We start from the raw sequence: 16388 nt of genomic DNA, 5'->3' as shown, positions 1-16388 counted from the left end.
AATTGTCCATAGGAAAAAGTCAGCGCTCTCCAGCAACAGCTGTGCGGCTTCACTCCGTGAAAGAAGCAGTCTGTTCGCAGCACCGCGCCACTCGCCCTATCTCGCTCCGGAGACCCGAAAAATCGAGGTCTCCCCGCGAGTAGGGGGGGCGCAAAAGGTGCCTGATGAACCCCAAGTTCACAGGCTTCACCCGCCTGTGATTTTTGGAGGGTCCCCGCTTTCGCCGCAGCGCGGGACCCGATCTCATGGAGCTAGTTCCTCTGGAGATCAGAGGAGCTCCGCCATTTGCCGATGGCGCCAACCCGGAAGTCCCTTCACATTCAAAGTTAAGGGGTTGAAAACACAAGGACAAAGGGCTGAATGTGGCAATGTGACCTCTATCAGGTCCTCGGGACCCAAGGTCACAGTCCTCAAGTGCCCCTGTTTGTCACCCTCCTTGAGTATTTTTGAAGGGATGGAATTTGTCCTTTAATTTTAAAAGTGCTTCTTGCTTGCCTGGATGCAGAAAATGAGAAATGTTTGTGTGTGTGTGTGTGGAAAACTAGTCTGTTGTAAAAAAGGGGTGGTACTTATAGCTGTGCCCACTTTCTCCTCTGGTTTCATATCAGCCCGGGAAGGTTGCCAGTCTTGCTGAGAGTTCTGAGAATAACTCCAATGCATTCACATACACCTGGATCACAACCTATTGGGAAATACACAGTCATTTCATTTTATATTCATTACTTCAGCCACTTTTGGTATCCTCTTGAAGGTGACCCAAAAGGCACTTTGGCCCTTAAACTGAAAAGGGGACCCTACCAGGGTTCTACAGAAGATGACACAATATGCTATTTGAAGGGGAAACCCTACCATTTAAACTTCATAGCTGAAATCCCTGTCTTTCTCTCCCCCCCCCCCCCAAGTTATCCCTCAAATTTCTGAATGTGGAGATCTGCTTCATGGTGCAGCTACCCCTACAGTATGAGAAATCTTATAAAAGTTTAAATAACATACAGTAGCTTTCAATCGCAGAAAACAACAGGTTGTTGATTTTTTAACATATTCTTTTTATTAGATGTGTCTTTTTGTTCAAATCAGATCTCAGCAAAATAATGTAGCATTTGGGGAAAAAGACACAACCCAGTAATCCTGCACTGGAAGCCAAGATGGAGAAGATCTCAACAGCCACCATGTATTTGCCTTTGGTGCTCAGGTAGGTAGGGAAGAAAGATAACCAAACACTGCAAAACAATAACATGCTGAAGGTGATTGACTTAGTTTCCTGGAAAGTGTCTGGTAACTTCCTGGCTAGGAAAGCCACAGTGAAACTGACAGTAGCCAAGAAACCCATGAAGCCCAATACACAATAAAACATTACATCTGACCCTTCATTACATTGTGCAATGGTCTCACTAATAGCTGAATGCATGTCCAATTCTGGGAACGGTGGAGAGGTTGCCAGCCAGATAGTGCAAAGAGTGACTTGAATAAGGGAGCATGAAAGAACAATAGAGGCAGTCACTTTCCACCCCATCCATTTCCTCATTTTGGATCCTGGCTTGGTGGCCATGAAAGCTAGAATCACGGTGATGGTTTTGGCCAACATGCAAGAAACAGCCACTGAGAAGATGATACCAAAAGCGGTTTGTCGAAGGAGGCACGTCACTGCATTGGGTCGACCAACGAATAAAAAAGCACAAAGGAAAGAAAGCAGGAGGGAGACGAGGAGAGTGTAGGAAAGGCTCCGGTTATTGGCTTTGACAATAGGCGTCCCATGGTGTGTCATAAAGGTTCCCAGCACCAGAGCTGTAATGAAAGAAAGGGAGAGAGCAGCAATGGCCAAACCTATTCCCAAAGAATCTTCATAAGACAAGAAAGTTATCGTTTTTGGGAGGCAGAAATCCCTGTTAATATTTGGATAATGGCCTTCTGGACACTGAAAGCAGCTATCCATATCTGGAAGAAATTAATGTGAAATTCCTGAATAAATACGTACTTATGTGTACACTCACCCACACCCACACATCCTGTATATAGCATCTGAGTAAATAAAGGCTAAGTTGTACATAGTATGGAACTGCTGGTGCTGAGCCAAAAATGTCCATACACCCTGAAGTATAAATGATGGATATAATGGCATTTCTTACCCTTCTGGTTTGCAATCTTCCCCTCTGGACAGGGATGACAATCATAACAGCAAAATGGTTTCCCTTCCTTCTTTGTCTTGTGATAACTAGGAAGGCAATTGTCATTACACACTGAAAGAGGGTGTGTCTGCCAATAAATTAAGATGACGTTTATCAAAGGCAAAATATATGAAACTGAGGATACTGATTTTTAAAATTTATTTCAGAACATGAAAAATGAACCATTTCCCCCAATCTTTTGACTCGTCTTTAATTGGTTATGTTTTTTTCTTACTCAATATTATAATATTAGGCTTTACAGCAACCTTCACCAACCCTGTAGCCTCCAGGGTTGCACCATCATGAGAAGGCATCAATTGGTGAAGGCTGCTGTACAATTTTGTTTTCAGATTTGTCCTTTGACATTGGTGGTTCCTAAATATGTACCTGTTTACATGGTGTTCCTAAAAAAACAGGTGCCTTATGTACCAAATTGAATCTGTAGATGGAAATTAGGGTTGATTTGCTTAATTATTATTTTAATCAATATTTCCCCCTTCCTTCCAAAGGAGCCCATGTGATAGAAAGCAGGAAGCGCTATACACAAAACAGACCTATTTTCGTGTCTGAAGACGGAAACATTTTTTGAATATTGCACAGGTATTTAATTATGTGTTTAAGTACACATGTCCTACCTGATTGAACCTGCTGGGCCATATGATGGCATCTTCAGAAATGGTGAACACATTCTCTGAGTGTGCCTGAGGATCTATCCTTCCAACTTTTGCTCTAAGGAAGGACTGGTTTGTGAATGTCACCCAGTTGATAATATCAAACCCAGCTACTAATTCCCCATTAAGGTCAAAGGAAACCTCATCTCCAGCACTGTTGTTAAATGGGGTGTTTCTCAGAAAGTGGGGGAGCTGCAAAGAAAAGTAAGAGATGCAAACATACATATTTAGATGCAAATTGTTGTCATTTGAGATATGTTTGCATGTCCCTGTTCCGAGGAGGGAAATATCATGCAAGTTGAAATCTCAGGTTATTGGATCACACTGAATAGGATTACCTGCCATGACTTCTTATTCTGGTCCTTCCATCTGTCTCCATTCAACACTGCCCTGCACTTTGATATGGAAGAATACATGGCATGCAAAGCATGTGCCACAGCATAGATGGCATTGTAGATGCTGTAGCTGTGGGCAGTCATGCTCATTTCAAAAACAGATCCAGGAAGAGACTCCAGTTTCTCTTCCCCAGTGCAGATATTTCCATCCCTCTCGTCTTCATCAGAACTGGGGAGCGAGCAATCAAATACCTTTTGCCAGAAGTCCCACAGGAAACCATCCTCTTTTTCCAGTGTTGGGTTCCTCATTTGCAGAAATTCCTGGAATCCTGCCACCTCTTTTGAGGAGACTGCAAGGGTTACAGAGCCGTGGATGAAATGAATATCCCAGCTTCTTTGAACAGGAATTGATGTGAAATCCACATCTGCTGTCATAATCCAGACCTTCATCTTCACTGGTACATCCCCAAATTGTGAGAACCTGAGCAGGATTCTTAAGTTTAACATTGCCTGAAAGTCACCATGGAAGATCACGGTATTGGCTGTGCTTTCCATGGTGATATTTATAATCTCACATGCCCTCTCTGCCATTTCATGGAGTTGATTAGAAAATCCTATATCTGGTATGGTTTTGATGAAGTCAAAGCAAATACCATTATTGGCAAACGTGGAAAGCACCTTCTGCACAAATATCTTAGAACTGTCCACATCAAGGTAAAGCACCCCAATCCATGTCCACCTGAAATGCAACAATAACTGGAGGATCCCCCTGTATTGATGGGCCCCATTGGGGAACATCCAGTGGAAGAAAGCATCTTCAGCATTGTTATTTGTCTCTGAAGCAGAGGCATATATCAGCTAAAGACAAGAAATAAAAAAGGAGCAGGTAGGAAGTGGTGTTATTTAGGAACATATGAAGCTGCCTTCTGTTGAATCATACCATTGGTCCATTTCACTTAGCTTTATCAACAATGAGTGGCAGCAGCTGTGTAGGGCTTTGGGCAAAGGTCTCTTGCTGCCCTACAGGGAGAAGCTGGGGTATTGATCCTGAGATCTTCCACATGCAAAAAAGATGCTCTGTAACTGAGCCACAGCCCTTCTGTGTATGTGTATTATCAAAATCTGGTACAGTGGTATCTCGTGTTACAGACGCTTCAGGTTACAGACTCCGCTAACCCAGAAATAGCACCTTGGGTTAAGAACTTTGCTTCAGGATGAGAACAGAAATCGTGCGGCAGCGTGGCAGCAGCGGGAGGCTCCATTAGCTAAAGTGGTACCTGAGGTTAAGAACAGTTTCAGGTTACGAACGGACCTCCAGAACGAATAAAGTTCTTAACCTGAGTTACCACTGTACTATCTTGAAAGCATCAGGTCAGTTCCCAAATATTTTTTTCTGTCTTCAGCATATATTCATAGAATCAAAGAAGCCTAGAATTTTACATTTGGAAGGGACAACGAGGAGCATCTAGTCCAACCCCCTGTAATGCAGGAATATGTTTCCCAATGTGGGGCTCGAACCCACAACCCCGAGATGAAGAGTTTTCTGCTCTACTGACTGAAGTATTCCTCAGGAAGGTTTCATTAGCCATCATGAAGCATTGAGGCTGGATGTATGAATAGAAAACTAAATAGAGATACAGGAGGAAAGGCTAGAGACATGGCAGGTTGGAGTCAATAAGATTGAGTCAGGGCAAGAAAAAGGAACCAAGAGTTATCCTTGGGGATCTAAGTGGAGGAAGGAAGCCACAACTGGAGGGCAATTCATAGTTCTGGAGAGGATATCATGGCAGACTGAGCGTCTTTTGTTGGCAGCTCACCGACTAAGATGATTACATGTTGCTTGGTTATAGCCAAGGCAAAAATCTTAGCTATAAAAATTCACTCTAGCAATAAGAGTACAGTGGTACCTCTGGTTACGTACTTAATTCGTTTCTGTTCTCATCCTGAAGCAAAGTTCTTAACCCGAGGTACTATTTCTGGGTTAGCGGAGTCTGTAACCTGAAGCATATGTAACCTGAAGCGTATGTAACCCGAGGTACCACTGTATTGACCTTTGATGCTCTGAAAAACCCACTGCCTAGGTTGGGAGACTGATATGCTGCCAGACGAGTGTGGGTGACTTAAAAGGAGACCAAGATTGTGCCCAGAGGTCATGTATGGGATCTATTTAATGGACAAATAGAGTATGCAAACCTTCCTTTCTCTAATTATCTCAATCTATCCCTGAAACGAATGTAACTCATGACTGTGAGAGGTACAGGAACACAGTGAAACTGATCAATACTCTTTTTGCTCAAAGCACTAATGACCACAGACTGGTTCACTAGACAGTCATGGTGGACAGATTCATTCCACAGACTGAGAGAAGTCGCTGACAAAGTAGAGCCTGTAAACTGCAGTCCTGTGACTTATTAGGTGGGGCAACTGCACGCAGATCCAAAGGCTATCAGTCTGGCTCCCAGCAGTTTCTGTCAGGTAGAATTTATTTCTCTCTTCTGCCATTCTCACCCCAAGCCTGTTGTTCTGACAATTCATTTGTAAATAAGTAACTAGAGTTGTATGCAGTTATGTTTTACTCAGGGCAGTTCCATAGAAATAAATCTGCATTAGTGACTTTCATTAATTATGACGAATCTACTCTGTGTAAACTTGAATTGCATTCATCCTTTGCATTTTGTGGAATCACAATCTATCATATTGTTCTACTATGTTACTGTTGGAAGTTTTTAGAATCCAGCCAATTAGACTATTTACCATGTGTTCTGAGATGATTTCCCATTTTGTATCAGAGGCTATACATATGATAAAGAAATCAAATTGCCAAATTGAGATTCCTCACTCAGAATTTGATGTTTAAGCATCATGCATAGTGTCTTTCTTAATTTCAATCACATCGTTTTCCACTTCCAAATTCAAAACCTTCATATTAAAATAATCCCCATGTACATGCCTTACTTGTGGAAACTTGTAGATGCCCAGTATGGTTGCAATATGTCCAATGATGTTGGAATTGGGTCCCCCAATGACAGTTACCAGATTGTTCTCGACATCACATTTGTAGTTAGGGATGAATTTGTCATGTGTGGAGAGAACTTTTAATGCTGCCTCACTTGTGAATTGTGGATTAAAGTAATGATTATAGATGTCAAAGCCAAGAGTGATGTTGGGTAAGATTTGGGGGTTCTCGTTGATCTCCTTCACTGCAAATACCAAGGCCAAAATGTGCTGGTAGTTCTGTGACAGTAGCCTGAAACGAAGATCACATGAAATGCAAGCGTGCTGCAATTTCAGGGGGGAAATAGTAGCTGCATTTCTATTCAACATACGCTTGCTAAGCATAATTGCATTAAGAAAGATTGTAGGCCTCAGCTCAATGGAAATAACATTGGCCCAGAGCCACTAGTTTAGAAGCATATTGACCCATATGTTCAATACAATTACTACTCACTAACTCACAGGGGTACTGGCATAGATACGGTTCTTACTTATTATATAGAAAGCAGATGCAGCTGATTTTGGGTTGAGTGACAGTGTTCACAACTGACATGGCACTTTCTCTGTGAAGTGGGTGAGTTTCATTAATGAGCACACAGTGTTTGTCTGTGGATATTCTCGTTCTGCTCACACAAGATTATGTGTCAATATCAGGTAGATATATGCATCTATATGTGTGGGGTGCTACGTGTACTGTTTCTTTGATAATGGTGCTACAATTACTACAATCAACTACTACAATATTATTATTATTATTATTATTATTATTATTATTGCAATGACATGTAGCATAAGCAGAGTTTGGAAACCTTTTTGAACAAAGAAGGATGCATTGGTAGTAACCTGCAAATTTACAAATGTCATATAATATTTGTTCTGCGTTTCTGAGTAGGAGTTTATCTTCCATGTGATAGCAACTGTGCTTTAGAATGTGCTGCCTTTTAATATTAGGCAGACATCTTCATTGCACTGTTTTATATGCTTACAAAATATATTCTTCTGCTTATTCAGAGATAGCAAGGTCACCACAGCTCTTGCATATGCCCCTCACAATATTATTTAGTTATGCTGATTTTTATTATGTACAGTATTACAGAACTTTGCATTAAGTAGTTTAAAGCTCCAACGCATAAATGAATTTGTTTAAGTAAACCTCCACTCTACTGCAGTAAATGCCAAACCACACTAGTCCAAAATATTACTTGGAAAAAGGCATGGGAAGGCCATCAGACTCGGTTCCTTACATGAAATCATCAATCAGCTCCTGATAGGGATGTCTTTCAAACGTGATTGGATCATAAAGGATGTAGATCTGAGAAATTATGCCAGCAATAGTGAGCTCCCCTGATTGAAAATACTTGTGAAGAATAGGAATAGGCTCACTCGTTGCGCATTTAACAGCAGATATCCTGCTTACTGTTTGAGGGAGGAACAGTAATCCCAACACCACAAATGTCAGCATCTTGTACAATGGCAATCCTTCACCTGTTCCCACATTGTCCTTCGAGTGCCCCTGAGCATAGTCCTCACTAACAACCACAAAACCAGAGTTTTATGCTATGGTTTGAAGTTGGGATGAAGTATCAGTTATCAGAATAATGGAGTCCTGACTTCACTAAGACCAGGTTCTGAATACACCAGGGTGTGTTAATGACATTCTTCTATCTTGCTTCATATTTTTTTACAGCTGGCAACCGTAACTCCTTTGGGACATGAGAGCGAAGTCAAATCAATAATGGTTAATTTGGAATAATTACAGGGGAGATAACTGCATGCTCAGAGTTAGATACTGTATGGAACAAAGCAGAACAAAATATGTTTACTTTGTGTCCATAGAAAGTTTCACTGATTCACTGCAGTGGAATAGCAAGAGACACAAAGGCTTACAATGATCCATAAAAAATGTCAGAAAACAAAGATGCAAGGTAAAATACCAGAAAAGATGTGGCAGGTTGGAATGTTGAAATGATATAATGTTTTACCCAAGGTGTAGACTGACAGGGCTGTGCACAGAATTCAGCCACAGCCTGAAACAGAATCCAAATTATGCCAGTTTGGTGGGATTCTTGCTTTGCCTGAGGCAGTTGCAGACAGCTCCAAATCAACACAATCATCATCATCATCATAAATATAATAACCATTGTCATTATTATCATCATGAAAATATAACAATTGACCATTTTCTTCTCTCCAATGAACCCCGAAAATGTGCTGAGGAGATCTGCCACAGAATTACTAATACTTATTACCACCCCTGCAGAAAGAGAAACTCAAACAAGAATAATGGAAAGTAATCTCAAGCACAGGCCAAAGCAAAAGATGGTCAAATCATTCTCTTTATTAGATGTGCCTTTTTGTTCAAATCAGGTCTCAGCAAAATAATGTAGCATTTTGGGAAAAAGATACAACCCAGTAATCCTGCACTGGAAGCCAAGATGGAGAAGATCTCAACAGCCACCATGTATTTGCCTTTGGTGCTCAGGTGGGTAGGGAAGAAGGATAACCAAACACTGCAAAACAATAACATGCTGAAGGTGATTGACTTAGTTTCCTGGAAAGTGTCTGGTAATCTCCTGGCTAGGAAAGCCACAGTGAAACTGACAATAGCCAAGAAACCCATGAAGCCCAATACACAATAAAACATTACATCTGACCCTTCATTACATTGCACAATGGTTTCACTAATAGCTGAATGCATGTCCAATTCTGGGAACGGTGGAGAGGTTGCCAGCCAACCAGTGCAAAGAGTGACTTGAATAAGGGAGCATGAAAGAACAATAGAGGCAGTCACTTTCCACCCCATCCATTTCCTCATTTTGGATCCTGGCTTGGTGGCCATGAAAGCTAGAATCACGGTGATGGTTTTGGCCAACATGCAAGAAACAGCCACTGAGAAGATTATACCAAAAGCAGTTTGTCGAAGGAGGCACGTCACTGCATTGGGTCGACCAACGAATAAAAAAGCACAAAGGAAAGAAAGCAGGAGGGAGACGAGGAGAGTGTAGGAAAGGCTCCGGTTATTGGCTTTGACAATAGGCGTCCCATGGTGTTTCATAAAGGTTCCCAGCACCAGAGCTGTAATGAAAGAAAGGGAGAGAGCAGCAATGGCCAAACCTATTCCCAAAGGTTCTTCATAAGACAAGAAGGTTATCGGTTTTGGGAGGCAGAAATCCTTGTTAATATTTGGATAATGGCCATCGGGACACAGGAAGCAGCCATCCATATCTGGAAGAAATACATATGAAATTCCAGATAGATGGATGGATGGATGGATGGATAAATAGATAGCTAATCTCAGTAATCAATGTTCAGCTGTACATAGTTTGAACCAAAAGCTGAAATATAATGCTCCATTATTTTCATGCTGTTAAGCTTTTAATGTGATCATAATAGATTCAGAGCACTAATAACTCCATTCCTGTGTCAGCAGTAGCTTTCACATAGTCAGAGTTATCATGCCCTATTTTGTCTGGATGTGCTACAATAACTTTTCTTCATACACTTGTTCCACCCCACAATTACTTCTAGCCATGCCCACCACTGGCCCGTGAGCCATAAGATTTCTCAAAAGGCAAATGGTCCTTGCTTTCAGCAATGGTACCTACTCATACTACCCATAATGGCACACATCCTTTTAACAATATGTGGCATTTATTCAGTCATCACCAGAAGCATGAATAACTCGAAATGTTATGGTAACTTGTCTAAGCACCATGACATAAATGCCAGATATAATGTTTACACAGCATTTCTTACCCTTCTGGTTTGCAACCTTCCCCTCTGGACAGGGATGGCAATCATAACAGCAAAATGGTTTCCCTTCCTTCTTTGTCTTGTGATAACCAGGAAGGCAATTGTCATTACACACTGAAAGAGGGTGTGCCTGTCAACAAATTTAAGAATATAATGTTTATCATACACAAAAAAATCAAAATATGAGAATAAATATAGTTCCCCCCTCTTTTATTTCAGCACCTCAACATTGGGGCATTTTTTAATGTTTCTACCCATTTGTAATTGGTTTCCTTTACTATGGGCTTACGCTTTACAATTGCATTTGTCAACCTGTTGCCCACCAGACTTTTTGGACTGCAACTCACTCAGAGCACCAGTGCAATCTTGTTGCCTGGGACTGACAGGAGTTGTAGACCAAGCCATCTGGAGCTTGGATTTCCAATCCTGAATTGAAAATTGAGACTCGTTTGTTCATTCATTCTACACATCATGCATTCCCTCCAAAAGGATCCCAAATTTGATTAAAAGCAGGCAGTTTCTAAAGACTGAACCACTCATGATATTGGGAAGGGAATTAAATATATGTTTAAATGCAAATGGGTCCTACCTGGTTGAACCTGCTGGGCCATATGATGGCATCATCAGAAATGGTGAACAGATTCTCTGAGTGTGCCTGAGGATCTATCCTTCCAACTTTTGCTCTAAGGAAGGACTGGTTTGTGAATGTCACCCAGTTGATAATATCAAACCCAGCTACTAATTCCCCATTATGGTCAAAGGAAACCTCATCTCCAGCACTGTTGTTAAATGGGGTGCTTCTCAGAAAGTGAGGGAGCTGAAAAAAAGAAAGATATAAACTGGCATCTTTGGATGCTAATTGTTTGTGTCTATGTGACGAAATGGGTTGCACATCCCTGTTTTGTCTGATAATAATAATAATAATAATAATAATAATAATAATAATAATAATTTATTATTTATACCCCGCCCATCTGGCTGAGTTTCCCCAGCCACTCTGGGCGGCTCCCAATCAGTGTTAAAAACAGTACAGCGTTACATATTAAAAACTTCCCTGAACAGGGCTGCCTTAAGATGTCTTCTGAATGTCAGGTAATTATTTATCTCTTTGACATCTGATGGGAGGGCGTTCCACAGGGCGGGCGCCACTACCGAGAAGGCCCTCTGTCTGGTTCCCTGTAACCTCACTTCTCGCAATGAGGGAACCGCCAGAAGGCCCTCGGCGCTGGATCTCAGTGTCCGGGCTGAACGATGGGGGTGGAGACGCTCCTTCAGGTATACAGGACCGAGGCCGTTTAGGGCTTTAAAGGTCAACACCAACACTTTGAATCGTGCTCGGAAACGTACTGGGAGCCAATGCAGATCTCTCAGAACCGGTGTTATGTGGTCCCGGCGGCCACTCCCAGTCACCAGTCTAGCTGCCGCATTCTGGATTAATTGCAGTTTCCGGGTCACCTTCAAAGGTAGCCCCACGTAGAGCGCGTTGCAGTAGTCCAAGCGTGAGATAACTAGAGCATGCACCACTCTGGCGAGACAGTTTGCGGGCAGGTAGGGTCTTAGCCTGCGTACCAGGTGGAGCTGGTAGACAGCTGCCCTGGACACAGAGTTAACCTGCGCCTCCATGGACAGCTGTGAGTCCAAAATGACTCCCAGGTTGCGCACCTGGTCCTTCAGGGGCACAGTTACCCCATTCAAGACCAGGGAATCCCCCACACCAACCCGCTCCCTGTCCCCCAAAAACAGTACTTCTGTCTTGTCAGGATTCAACCTCAATCTGTTAGATGAGGGAAATGCCATAGAAATTGGAATTTCAAGTTGCCAGAACTCAGTGAGTTGGATTACCTGTTGTGGCTTCTTATTCTGGTCCTTCCATCTATCTCCATTCATCACTGTCCTACGCTTTGATATGGAAGAATACATGGCATTCAAAGCATGTGCCACAGCATAGATGGCATTGTAGACACTGTAGCTGTGGGCAGTCATGCTCATTTCAAAAACAGATCCAGGAAGAGACTCCAGTTTCTCTTCCCCAGTGCAGATATTTCCATCCCTCTCGTCTTCATCAGAACTGGGGAGCGAGCAATCAAATACCTTTTGCCAGAAGTCCCACAGGAAACCATCCTCTTTTTCCAGTGTTGGATTCCTCATTTGCAGAAATTCCTGGAATCCTGCCACCTCCTTTGAGGAGATTGCAAGCGATACAGATCCATGGATGAAATGAATGTCCCAGCTTCTTTGAACGGGAATTGACGTGAAATCCACATCTGCTGTCATAATCCAGACCTTTGTTCTCACTGATTGACCTTCGAACTTCGAGAGCTCGAGGAAAATTCTTAAGTTCATTATGGCCTGATAGTCACCATGAAAGATCACTGCATTGGCTGTGCTTTCCATGGTGATATTTATAATCCCACATGCCTCCTCTGCCATTTCATGGAGTTGATTAGAAAATCCTATATCTGGTATGGTTTTGACGAAGTCAAAGCAAACGCCATTGTTGGAAAACATGGAAAGCAGATTCTGTACAAAAATCTTTGAACTGTGCACATCGAGGTAAAGCACTCCAATCCAGATCCATCTGAAGTGCAGCAATAACTGGAGGATCCCCCTATGCTGCTGGGCCCCATTTGGGAACATCCAGTGGAAGAAAGCATCTTGGGGCTTGCTATTTGTATCTGGAGCAGGAGCATATGCGATCTAAAAAGAATAAAGCAAAACAGCAGTGGGTATGAAGTAAAGTTGTATTTAGGAATACTGAAAGCTGCCTTACACTGAATCAGACCAAGCCTCAGCTATCAGGCCCTTCCTGGCTGCCCTGCCCACCACCTTAGGGTCATTGATGCAGGACCATCTGCACTCCTTCTAACCCCCATGGGTTATTTAGGAGAGAGGCACTTTCTTTTGCAGAAACGTCTGGGTTTTCACCTTCTACAGGCCACTAAAGAGAGAATTTGGAAAGGGGCGTATGTCGATGCCTTCTCCCTGCTCTATAGGGAGTCTGTTAAGCATGGCAAGGAGAAAGTTCAGGAGGTTGACACTGGCAAGCCTAAAGGGAAGAAGGTGGGGAGATATTGGGTAAATTGGCTACTTGACTATTTATGTTGGGGTGATTCTGCAGAAGGAACCCCTAATCCTAACATTTAAGTTAAAGCAAAGCCGCTATGATAAATGGATCTACATTAGTCATATCCATTAACTACAGTGGGTCTGCACTGAGTAAACTACAATTGTATTTTGTATTTTGCTGCATTTTGTATATTGTCATTTTGGTGTCCAGCAAAATGAAGATTGTTCATCATGCTGTTCAGATATGGTCTCTCATTTCATATGTATATGTGAAGGAAATCACACTCAAATTGAGATGCCTCACTCAGAATTTGACCTTTAAGCAGCATGCATAGTGGTTTTCTTAATTTCAGTCATATCACATTCCACTTCCCAACTCAAAACCTGCATCTTAAAAATAGTTTCCATAAACACAATTTACCTGTGGAATCTTGTAGATGCCCAGTATCATGGCGGTCTGTCCAATGATGTTGGAACTAGGACCTCCAATAAGCATTACCAGATTGTTCTGGTTATCACATTTGTAGTTAGGGATGAATTTGTCATGTGTGGAAAGAACTTTCAATGAGGCCTCGTATGTGAATTTTGTATTAAACAGATTATTATAGACATCAAAACCCAGAGTGATGTTGGGTAAGATTTGGGGGTTTCCATTAATCTCCTTCACTGCAAATACTAAGGCTAAGATGTGCTGGTAGTTTTGTGTCACTATCCTGCAATGTGAATCATGTGAAATATTAGAATGCAGCAGTTTCAGAGACCAATACTTATTATTTTTTGGTTCAAGATGTGTTTCCTAAGTATGTTACGTTAAGGCAAATTGTACCTCCAGTTTTTGTGATGGAACCTTGACCCACAGAGCTGGACATTTGACTTCTAGAAATATTAGCTCAATGACATAGCTTGTTTAGAAGTCAATAGCACATGGGCACACATGCTCAATGTTCAAAACAACTCATACTCACTGACTCAATTGTGTTAATAGCATAGATAGGTTCCCTCCATGTGACATATAAGACTGTTTTGGTGCACATAAAGCTGATTTTTCAAAGAAAGAAAAAGAGGAAATTCTTGTTTTTAGATGTTGCACAAAGTTCATGGTCAATTCATTCTGCAGACATGGATGCATAGATATCCTGTTGTTTGGGAAGGCAATTGAATATCCATAGTCAGCCATTACAACCTAAATGTAATTTTGTTTACTCCTTATGGGAGTAGTCCTCCATCCCATAGAAAACTTGCAATATGACATTTTATTTGTGAAGCAAAGGCAATCTAGCAAAACCACCTTCAGAGATAAAGTGCTTGGCTGTGGATAATCTATTGCCTACTTGTGTGTAGATTCTGGGTAGGAGTGTTATTTTATGGTTTTGGAGTAAATGGTGAATTGCCTGTTTCTTTAGTTCCACAATACATATATCAACTATTACTGAACATGCACATTTACAAGTGTCACATTTGTGAGGAGTCAGTCCGGCAGGAGTTATGCTTTGGAACTCCCTTATTTACATTAAGCAGGCCACCTCAATATGCAGGCAGAGGGCCTTTTTAGTAGTCACGCCTGCCCTGTGGAACACCCTCCCAGCAAATGTCAAGAAGATAAAACAGCTACATGATTTCTAACAGACTTCTGAAGGTAGCCCTGCTCAATAAAGTTTTTAGTGTGTGATGTTGTGCCATGTTTTTATTATTTTGTGTTGTGAGCCACCCAGAGTGACTGGGCAACTCAGACAGATCGGTGGCATATGATGTTGTTGTTGTTGTTGATGATGATGATGATTTTTGCTAGAAAGCATTTTTTCTTTTTTAAAAATAACCTATATAGACATCATAAGTTATTTATATATAATGTGCTGATTTTTAAAAAATATATATAATTACCTTATACTATTTTCAATATACCATTTAGATTTCTTAAAACACACACACACACACGATTTATATATATATTTGTAACTAAACCCTACCCAAAAATACTCGGACAGAAGTATGGTATGGTTAACATACTCAGCTCCTTACATAAAGTCATCAATCAACTCCTGAGAGGGATGTCTTCTGAATGTTATAAGGTCGTAAATGATGAAGATCTGAGACATTATAACACCAATGGTGAACTCCCCTGACTGATAATACCTGTGAAGAATAGGAGCAGGTTTACCGATCACACATTTGGCTGTAGGAATGCTGCTCACTGTCTGAAGCAGCAGCAGTAATTGCAGCACCATTAAAGCCAACATTTTGCACACCAACATTCCTTCTTGAAATTATCAACTGTTCACACATTGTCCTTCAATTGTCCTGGAGTATAACACATCTCAACTTGCATGACCACACATTTAGTGTATCATTTCATGATCTGAAATCAGGATTTAGCTTTAGTGACCAGAATAATGGAATCCCAATTTTACCAAGTCTCAGCTCTGAATTAGTCCTTCATTCATGGTTTATAGTTGTGCTTTTGGCTACCAGGAATCCTTCGGGACCTGATGAAGAAGTTGAACGAACAATGGTGAATTTGGAATAATTGCAGGGGAGAAAATTGCATGCTCAGAGTTAGGGGTTGTGTGGAACATTGCAGAAGAAAACATGTTTATTACACATGTTCAGAAAGTTTCAATGTTTATCTGCAGCAGGTCAACAACAGACACAAAAGGCTTGCAATGACCCATAGCAAGTCCCAGATAATGGAGGAAATGGAACACAAAGGAATGGGCAGTTGGGATGGTCTTTATTTGTCAAAGTGGCATAATGTTTTGCAAAAGGTACAAACTAAAGCAGTGCTTAGTTTTTCAGCAGTGGAATACTTCCCCAATAAATTGTGCAGCTCAATATTGATAGAGTGGTTAAGATTATAGTGGAACCCAGGTATACAAAATTGTCTACCACCTCAAGTGTGTGATCACTAATGCTGAGGCATGGAGTGCTGGTGACCCAGGATGTTGGTCTTCACCAGGCTGCTGGTAACACTGAACTCCATGCAGGCTTCCATGAAATGGTTGATGTGTGTCCATAGAGCTTCCTCAGAGTGTGAGGTCAAGGCTCCATTATCTTCAAAAAACATCTCTCAGATAAGGACCCACCACACTTTTGCCTTGGTCTGGAGTCATGCCAGGTTGACTAGAACCCAAGCACTCCTTGAGTTGATGTACACACTAGCCTGTGAGCGCAATCGGGAGAAGAATATGCCAAACAGAGTTGGAATGAGAACACAGCCCTGTTTCACCTCACTCTTTATATGGCACCCCTTCAAGGTTGAGCCATCATACTGGACAGTTCGGCACATTTATCTCTTTTAGAGCAAATACAAAGGCCAGGATGTAGTAGTGCTGAGTTTGTCATGAGACAAAGGTTCTTGAGAACAGAAGCAGGCAAGCCCTAGGCAGTGCGGCCCACAAGGCCTACAC

General features: G+C 41.7%; 2 protein-coding genes across 2 annotated transcripts; both read right to left on the bottom strand.

The window, feature by feature from the left end:
• Positions 1-1033: 1033 nt before the first annotated feature.
• Positions 1034-7627, bottom strand: LOC128399013 (vomeronasal type-2 receptor 26-like). Its single transcript, XM_053360272.1, has 6 exons — positions 7410-7627; positions 6127-6418; positions 3424-4029; positions 2801-3028; positions 2127-2253; positions 1034-1935 (listed from the first exon to the last, which is right to left on the bottom strand). The coding sequence occupies exons 1-6, from the start codon at positions 7625-7627 to the stop codon at positions 1034-1036; spliced, it is 2373 nt and encodes a 790-aa protein (XP_053216247.1).
• An 861-nt stretch (positions 7628-8488) lies between these two features.
• LOC128399012 (vomeronasal type-2 receptor 26-like) lies at positions 8489-15221 on the bottom strand. The gene is made up of 6 exons (XM_053360271.1): positions 15004-15221; positions 13406-13697; positions 11761-12615; positions 10508-10735; positions 9922-10048; positions 8489-9390 (listed from the first exon to the last, which is right to left on the bottom strand). Exons 1-6 carry the CDS (start codon positions 15219-15221, stop codon positions 8489-8491), a joined length of 2622 nt encoding a protein of 873 aa, XP_053216246.1.
• Between the last annotated feature and the right edge of the window lie 1167 nt (positions 15222-16388).

Source organism: Podarcis raffonei, chromosome 13, assembly GCF_027172205.1.
Source record: "Podarcis raffonei isolate rPodRaf1 chromosome 13, rPodRaf1.pri, whole genome shotgun sequence".
In the NCBI taxonomy this organism is placed as follows: Eukaryota; Metazoa; Chordata; class Lepidosauria; order Squamata; family Lacertidae; genus Podarcis; species Podarcis raffonei.
The sequence above is the reverse complement of the archived record's forward strand: the minus strand, read 5'-3'. Positions and strand labels throughout refer to the sequence as shown.